Source organism: Zonotrichia leucophrys, chromosome 2 (genome assembly GCF_028769735.1).
Source record: "Zonotrichia leucophrys gambelii isolate GWCS_2022_RI chromosome 2, RI_Zleu_2.0, whole genome shotgun sequence".
Taxonomy (NCBI): domain Eukaryota; kingdom Metazoa; phylum Chordata; class Aves; order Passeriformes; family Passerellidae; genus Zonotrichia; species Zonotrichia leucophrys.
The window spans coordinates 151,813,800-151,822,551 of NC_088171.1; the positions used below are offsets into that span (position 1 = coordinate 151,813,800).

The following is an 8,752-nucleotide window of genomic DNA, read 5'->3' on the forward strand; positions in this document are numbered from 1 at the left end:
GCAGAGGCCTGGGAGAGGCCCAGGCACTGTGGGTGGGCACCTGACCCTCCTGATCCTGCTCTAAGGTCATCCCTGGATGAAACATTCCCAAGGGACGGGGATCCAAAGAGTCCTAAGGTCACCTGGAGTTGTTATCTCCATTTTTATCACATGAATCAGACACTGAGTGACTCTCCTGAGGTCGGACACAGGGAAGCGGTGGAAAAGCTTGAAGTCCCACCTGGACCATGCTCTCCCAAAAAAACTTGGGAGAACTTCTTCCCTGCTCCACTTCCCTGGAGTTGCTGAAGGAATCAGGTTGAAGACAGGGTGAAAGCTCAGAGAAAAGGAGGGGAAAAGTGGAATTTCCATTATTAGGCCAAGTGGTTGCCCTGTGTTTTGGCTGTGACCATTCCTGGAGGGAGACAGTGGAATTTAGAGGGGCAGGAAGCTGGACAAGGAGTCACTGGAAAGAGGGAATGCATAGGAAAATCAGGAAAAATCACCCAGAATGGGGCTAAAAAGCACAGCCCCATCCTATCTGATCCCTTCTATCACTCCCCAAAACTTCATGGGTGCTAAGAAAATAAAATTCCCTTCATGCTGCCTGGTCCATCCTGACAATTTTGGGCATTCCCAAGAGTGGGACATAGGGTCACACCCCCTTCCAAGCTGCCCAAGCTACAGGGCTTTGGGATTTGGATGGAAATTCCCCCTGCTCTAGCACAGAATTATCCCAGACTCCAAAGCAAGGCTTGCTGGAAGCAAGCAGACGCTGGAGAATGGCCAGGACCTGCTGTCGGCTCGGGTGGGATCAGCAGGATGGACACACAGCCTGGACGGATCCTTGCCTGGGCTGCTTCCAGCCCAGCTGGCTCATCCCTCGCACGGCTGCTCGCTTTTTTTCCCTGGAAATTGCTCCAGGATCAGCGGCTCTCCATGGGCTTGAGCATCCCGTGGACAGAGGCAGCAGCTCCCTCTCGTGGGCTTTGTCTGGCTGTTCGTGCTGGAAAGCAGCCAGAATTTCCTTAAAAAGTGTTTTTTTTATTGTTGTGTGTCCTCCCCCCGCCCTCTCGCAATTCAGAATATTCATTAGTGCTCCAGGCATGGAAATTTTATGGAAAAGTGCCAATTTTCATCAAATCCCACCTCGCAGGCGGATGGGCTTTTTATAGTTTTGCCACTTTTTATTTTTTGTTAATTGGTTTTATTTTCCTCACTCAGCCTGGGATTCAAAACAACTCATTTAGGCATGGAAGGGGTTGATCCTTCGGATTCACTTCTGGAAAAATTTGGGGGTCTCCATGGAGTCATTCAGGTGTCCTGGCAGGGGGGATTCATCCCAAAATCTGCAGTTTGTGGGGCAGACACTGCCTGAGGCATCCAGCATTGAAATAAGACCAGAACACGAATCCCCAAAAGTTATTTCAGTTTGGAATACTGGAAATCCAAAAGTTTACAAAAAAAGGAGAATGAGAATTTTTAAAAACACATTTTTGGGGTTTTTTTGTTCATTTGGTTTGGTTTGTTTTTTGTTGTTTTGTGGGGGTTTTTTATTTTTTGTTTGGTTTTTTTTGTTGTTTTTTTATTTGTTTGTTTTGTTTTGTTTGGGGGTTTTTGTTTGTTTTTTTGTTTTGTTTTGCTTGAGTTTGGTTTGGGTTTTTTGTTTCATTCCATCTTGACAGCAAACGGCTCCAGAGGTTCCAGCTTCCAGCTTTTGGCTTGGAAAACTCCTGGTTTCCCCAAAAAGCTGGAATTTTCCCCCAAAGCTGAATTTCCTGCACTTTTTCCACCCAAACTCCCAGCAGAAAAGTGTCACAAGCTCAGAGATGCGTTTATCCATCCCTGGCTGGGAACAGCCAGCTCACTTCTCCCCTCTCCATATTCCCTGGTTTCTGTCATCCAGCCAGTCACTCTGTAATCCCAAAACCAAATGAGGACCTCACCCCCGTCCCTGAACCCCACAAAGAATTAGGAAACAGCTCTGGGCTTGCTGTGCCTCAGAGAGGAGGTTTGGGGTTTTCCTGCCTTGGCAAACGCTTATCTCATGGTGGGGGTGGCACGGGGACAGTGGGGTGGCCACTGGTCACATGTCACCATCTGGTGTCCCCTCATCATGGATCCCTGCCTTGGCAATTCCTCTCCCTCTTTTTTAAAGGTTTGATGTCTCTATCCCATTCCCTCCTCCCTCCCAGCACTCCTCAGCCTCACCCACACACATGGATCAGCAGAGGGATCAATTTTTCCATGGGATTTGGCTGTTGGTGGCTCTGATAGCAGAGATGAAGGGTGACAACCATCCTGGACGACGTCACAACTCCATCCAACACGTCTCTGAGGTATTTACACTGATGATTATCCACAGCCAGGCATTTATCATTCCATTTGGAAGGGTTGCTCCATCTCAATTCCACGTGATCCTGCTGACTCCAGACGCTGAAAGGCCTCTGTGTTTGCTTTGTGCTGCCTCTCTCACTGCCATGCTCTGGGAATTCTTCCTCCAAGGAGCCTTTTCCATGCCTTGGAGGACAATATCTCCTCCTCTCCTTTGTCCCTGTGTGTATCCCTCCCCAACTTCCTGCAATAACACTGGGATGAGCCTCTGGAGCACTTTCACCCCTGTCCAAGTCTTTGGATGGAGTCAGAGAAGCTCAGAGCAGTCTGGAGCAAGGAGAAAAAGTTTTTTACAGTCTTTTTTGTAGGATTCTCCAAACACCTTCCCAATCCAAGGGGTGGGAGTTGCCTTACAGGACACAGCTTGGGGTAATTTTCTGGGCAGCCTCATCCGTGTGTGAATGACTCCCATCTCTCCGTGATCCCGACTGGCCCTAATTCCTGGCCAAAATTAGTGGCTGGGAATCACACCCTCCTCTCCTTCCTGCGCATCTCAGATGGCTTGGAGAGGAGTAATTGCCACCAGGGTTGATTGGCATTACGGGAGGAGGGATTTCCATATCCTTGAGCTGCACTGAGAATTATAGGATCAGGGAATGGTTTGGGTTGGAAAGGACCTTGAGGATTATCCAGTGCCACCCCCTGCCATGGGAACACCTTCCACTATCCCAGATTGCTCCAACCCCTCTCCAGCCTGGCCTTGGACCCTTCCAGGGATGGAGCAGCCACGGCTTCCCTGGGAAATCCATTCCAGGCCCTCACTCCCTTCCCAATAAAATTTTATTTCCAATATCCCATCTAAACCTCCTCTCTTTTACTTTATTTTTAATGTTGTAAAAAAAAATAACCCTTTATTCTTCAACCATGCCCAGGATGATTTATTTTCCCTTTCTATTACCCATGGATACAAGGAAGTTTTTCTGCAGCAAAGGCACAGCAAATCAAGGAAAAAAAACCCAGCCAGTTTTGCTTTAAAGCAGCAAAAAAATTTCCCAACTGTGTTTTCCTGCAGGTTGGGGGAGCCTCTGTCTCCACGACTGCAGGAAGAATAAATCCAACCCAATGAAATATTAATTATTAGAGTCTGTCCAACTGGGATTCCTCGGTGCTTTCAGAGAGTGGAAAAATTCTGGCACGCAGGAGAAGAACCACACAAATCCCTTTTTGTTGTTGTTTTGTTTTGTTTCTGTGAGGAAATATTGTGTGATAAGTAAATTAAGAGCTTTGGGTTGAGGGAAGGGAGGGGGCTTGAATTGCTTTAGGGTGGGAAATAAAAATTCCCCAAGAGGGTTGGGGAGAGATCGTGCTGTAAATAAGAGGGAAAGGTTCCTTCACATGGCAGGAGGGGGTGAAGGAAAGAACAAATTGATTAATAAAAGAGAGACACACCCCTGAAAATTCCCTGTTCTGGAGTATTTGGAAAGAAATCCTCCAATCTGAGCAGCCCCAGGCTCCAGCCTGAGGCAGCCCGGCTCAGCACAGCTCAAAGCCCCTTTTGTCCCCGTTGTTTACCAGGCTGGGGTTGGAAGCACAACACAGAGTGTCATCCCTTGGCTGAGCAATGTTTTGCAGATCTGGGAGCTTTGACTCGAGCTAAAGCATTCCCATGATTTTTCCAGTGTGAAATTCCTCCAAAAAGTGTTGTTTAGCAGAAAGGAGAGGCACTCAGAGCACATCTAACAAAGAAAAACCTCTGTTGTCTTGTCATTGTTTATTTTTCCAGCTCCTTTTTACCCTTGTTTCTCTGCAGCCTCTGGAAACATCTCTATCAAATATTTGACCTCTCTGGAATCTCTTTTCCTTGTAAACCTCTCCAAGTTTTCTCAGCAGCTCAACGCAAGTGCTGCAAATGCTTTTCATGAGGGGAAGCAAAGGAGGAGGAATCGATTTCTTCTCTCTGGTGCCCAGGACCTGAGGGAACAACTGGAGATGTGCCAGGGAAGGTTAGGCTGGATTTTAGGAAAAGGTTCTTCATCCAGAGGGGGTTTGAGCACTGGAATTCCCTGGGGAAAGTGGTGCCAGCACCAAGCCTGACAGAGTTCCAGAAGTGCTTGGAAAAAGCTCTCAGGCACAGGGTGGGATTGTTGGGTTTGTCCTGTGCAGGACCAGGAGTTGGACTTTGGTGATCTTTGTGGATCCCTTCCAGCTCGGGATATTCCATGATTACCCTGCTGTTGCTTTGGTTGTCTGAGAGAAAGGTGAGTTAATGGATTGATGGAGGACACAATTCCAAGCTGTAGGAATTGTGAATCCAGGGAGCTGCTGGCCCTGGGTGAGGCCATGTGGCTCCAACAACAGCAAAGCAACATGAAGGAAGGGATTCCCAAGGATGCTGGAAGTGGAGGTGGAAAGAGATGTGCACATAGGAGGGGTTATTTTCACCCAGAAATTTCCGCTCTGTAGCTCCAACTGCACCCAAAATAAGAAAAAATTATAGGAGAAACCCCTCTGGAGATGCAGGAAGTACAGGAGCATCTCCTTCCCAAAGCTGGAGAGCAGAGCATGACAAGAGAGATATTGAGGGGCTGGAGCATGTCCAGAGAAGGGAACTGAGCTGGGGGAGGACTTGGAACACCAGGAGCAGCTGAGGGAGCTGGGAAAGGGGCTCAGCCTGGAGAAAATGAGGCTCAGGGGGACCTTCTGACTCTCCAAAACTCCCTGACAGGAGGGGACAGCCAGGGCTGGGTCAGGCCCTGCACCCAGGGAATAAGGGACAGGAAAGGAGGAACAGGCCTCAAACTACATTAGGTTGGACATCAGGAAGAATTTCTTCATGGAAAGGGTGGTCAGGAATTGGAAGGGGCTACTCAGGGAGGTGGTGGAGCCCCCATCCCTGGAGTGTCCCAGGAACTCGAGGATGTGGCACTCCGAGCTCTGATGGGAATGCTGGAGCCACAGGGCTCAGGGTTAGAAGAAAACAAGAAGAAAGTTGGGAGGCACCACAGGACAAGACAATGACCACAATACTTTATCTATTCCTCATGTTTGATGTCCACAGCCTCCTGGGGGAATCTGGCCAAGCTGTTCAGTTCTTCAGAGTCCATCTTCTCCCAGCAGGTGGAGAAGGACACGGAATGGGACTCCCTGGCACCTCATGGGCGAGCCAGCCGGGGCCCTGGGCACGCACTGAGGTTGCACAGGAAGCTCTGGCAGCAGTAGGAGGTGTAGGTGGCCAGGCCCAGGAGGAAGTTGTGGTGTGGGCAGGTGCTGGAACACTTCTTGGTGATCCTCTTCCAAATGGACAAAAAGCCTGACCCAGAGAAGGGAGAGAGCAGGATTAGCAATGGGGTTTGTTGAGGGATCCTTGTGCAGGATGGAGTTGGGTTGATGAGTCCCACAGTCCTTTACAACCCCAGAGATCAGCATGAGACCCATCCTAGTCCCACCACAGCCTAGGAATTGTTGGGGACCTCCTACACAAGGAATTCCATATCCATGCTGGGCATCCAGCACTTCCCATCAAGACTTTTTTAGGTGTACAATGACAACGTTCATTCCTGGATTTAAATCACATTATCAGCCTTCCCTGCTGGAAGAAATAATTCTATTTCTCTCTATATCTGGCTTAGATCAGAAATGGCAGCAGGACCAGGGAAGTGATTTTTCCCCTTTCTTATCGCTAGCAAGGCCCCACCTCAAATCTTGGTATCAGTTTTTGGGCCCTCATAACAACAAAGAACCTGAGGAGCTGGAGCATGTCCAGAGAAGGGAATGGAGCTGGGGAAGGGTCTGGAGCACCAGGAGTAGCTGAGGGAGCTGGTGGGGCTCAGCCTGGAGAAAAGGAGGATCAGGGGGGACCTTTTCACTCTCCACAACTCCCTGAGGGTGCAGCCAGGTTTGGTTTTTAGGCTCTGCTCACAGGGAAAAAGGAATCAATGTTGAAATTTATTTATTCTTCCTCTGAAGGATCCTTCTTCTTTTCTCAATATCCCCTGATTTTCAGTGCAGGAATAAAACAACAGCTGAAGAGAAAAATCTCCATGTGTGATGGGGAGGAGAATTTTAAACTTTCAGCACCGCCAGGTTGGGTTAGAAAGGCCTCCACCTCCAACTTGTGCTTCCCAACGACTCCTCAGCCCCTCACAAATCCAGCCCAGACCTCACATCCCATTCCTGAGTGCCCAGAAGGGGATCCAGAGGCAGCACCTACCAATTCCTACAGAGGCCACGTTGGTGACACAGTACTCGTCCTTGTCCGAGCACTTCTCGGCCTTCAGGCAGCTCCAGTTGCTTTGCTCCCAGTTGCAGGTGTAGCAGTACAGGGAATTTGCTGCAGGAAGAGACACAAAACAAGGGAAGGGGGAGATGGAATCATCCTGGCTTGTGCTGAGGCCTGGGAGGAGCAGGGCAGGGGTTGTTCCTCTGTGCTGAGGCCATGCCTCAAATCCTGTGTCCAGTTTTGTCCCCTCATGACAAGAAAGACTCTGAGGGGCTGGAGCGTGTCCAGGGAAGCTGGGGAAGGGTCTGGAGCACCAGGAGCAGCTGAGTGAGCTGGGAAAGGGGCTCAGCCTGCAGAAAAGGAGGCTCAGGGGGGATCTTTTGGCTCTCCACAACTCCCTGACAGGAGGGTGCAGCCAGGGCTGGGTCAGGCTCTGCTCCCAGGGAACAAGGGCCAGGAAAGGAGGAAAAGGCCTCAAACTACATTAGGTTGGACATCAGGAAGAATTTCTTCATGGAAAGGGTGGTCAGGCACTGGAAGGGGCTGCCCAGGGAGGTGGTGGAGTCCCCATCCCTGGAGGTGTCCAAGGAACGCCTGGACGTGGCACTTAGAGCTCCAGTGGTGATCAAAGGTTGGACTTGAGGATCTTGGAGGTCTTTTCTAGCCTAAATGATTCTAGATTCTGTGAAATGCAGCAAAAATCATCCCCTACTTTTCATGGAATATTAAATATACAAGGTTCAGGTCTGATAAAAGCCATGGGGCTGAAAGACCCAGTCCACTCTTCCAATGTCACATCCAGCTTGGCCTTGGACACTTCCAGGGATGGGGCAGCCCCAGCTTCACTGGGAATCCTGTGCCAGGGCCTCACCATCCTCACAGGGAAGAATTTTTTCCATATATCCAACCTAAATTTCCCCTCCTTCAATTTGATAGGCCGAGGGCACCAAGTTTGGTGTGATGCTTGGAGCAGGGAAGGGCAGGGACTCCTGGAGGAGTTTCCAAGGCTGTCCCAAGGCGTGGGGTCACTTTTTCTACTTGCTGGGGACTATTAAACTGCAGCCTAATTAGGCAGAATGCACTGGCAGATGAAGAGGGTTAATTGGGACCTCCACCGCTTAGATAAGCCAGACTCCCACGCCTTTGTGTTTGGGTGGGACATCAATGCCCCCAAAAATAAATCCAGAACCTTGATTAAAGGACAGAGAAGATGAGGAGAAAGATTTCTTACTCTTTGCTGTGAGAATTCAGCCCAAAAACACACGCAGTGAACGCCTTATTTTTACTGCCTGGATAATCCAATGTGGATTAGGCCAGGCTTCATTTTGGCACTGAGGACAACCTCCCTGTCTCCCGGGCCTTGTTAACACTTGGAAATCTGTCAGGATCACTGTTCTGGTGAGTGAACAAAGCTAAATAGCAGAAAGGTATTCTTAGGCCACAATGTGCCAGAAATAACTATTCCAAGGAATTCTTTTTCTGCACCAGACGTGTGGCACAATTCCAAGCGCTGGCAAAGCCTGTCCTGCTCTCCAAAATGAGGAAAAGGTTTATTCTCTCTGCTCTATAGAGGATATGGGATCATATTCCTTAAAGAAGGCTTTGATTTAATTTACCATCCATGAAATAAAATGCACCATCTACAACACAAATACTCTGCAAATACCCACCACCACTAACCCATTCAGCCCACATCCCAACCTCTCCCTAATTCCCCAATTTTGTCCCAAAATCTCTGAAGTCAGCAAGCTGTGGGCTCTTGAAGATGGGTAGAAACAACTGTACAGGGCCAGATGTTGGAGGTGTGGCCCTCATTGACCAAGAAAACAGAGCATTGTGCTGTCTTCATCAAGATTTAGGAATAACCACAGCCTTGCACCACCCCGACAGGACAACACCCTGCAAAGTCTCTCAAAGGCAGACCAGTGGGAACTGTCTGTCTTGTTTCCATAAAAATCCAACAAGACAGGGAAATTTCCAACTAAAAATTAAACTTTTCACACACCCAGATTGAGATTCAAGGTGAACAACCCCAAAACAAGCACTGTACCCTTCATCTGCACCATTCCAAGAGCTGAGGAGCTCTCTTCCATGATTTCTCCCCCGGGATATGAGGCATTCCTACCTTTAAAACACCCAGCTATACTTTATCTAGGAGCAAACCTCACCTTGAGCTGCAAATAGGACCAAAGCCAGCACCGCAAGGAGGGAGAACTTCAT

The 8,752-nt window shown here is 49.0% G+C and overlaps 1 protein-coding gene across 1 annotated transcript; it reads right to left on the reverse strand.

Annotated features, from left to right (window-relative positions):
- Positions 1-5,465: 5,465 nt before the first annotated feature.
- Positions 5,466-8,752, reverse strand: LOC135443431 (lymphocyte antigen 6E-like). Its single transcript, XM_064703651.1, has 3 exons — positions 8,701-8,752; positions 6,524-6,643; positions 5,466-5,623 (listed from the first exon to the last, which is right to left on the reverse strand). The coding sequence occupies exons 1-3, from the start codon at positions 8,750-8,752 to the stop codon at positions 5,466-5,468; spliced, it is 330 nt and encodes a 109-aa protein (XP_064559721.1).

What these genes read in the sequence shown, in the direction of transcription:
- LOC135443431 (XM_064703651.1), bottom strand. Translation starts at nt 8,752, where the DNA reads ATGAAGTTCTCCCTCCTTGCGGTGCTGGCTTTGGTCCTATTTGCAGCT. An exon ending in GGTCCTATTTGCAGCTCAAG is followed by an intron (nt 6,644 to 8,700) that starts GTGAGGTTTGCT and finishes CTCTTCCTGCAG; the next exon opens with CAAATTCCCTGTACTGCTAC. An exon ending in CGTGGCCTCTGTAGGAATTG is followed by an intron (nt 5,624 to 6,523) that starts GTAGGTGCTGCC and finishes TCTCTGGGTCAG; the next exon opens with GCTTTTTGTCCATTTGGAAG.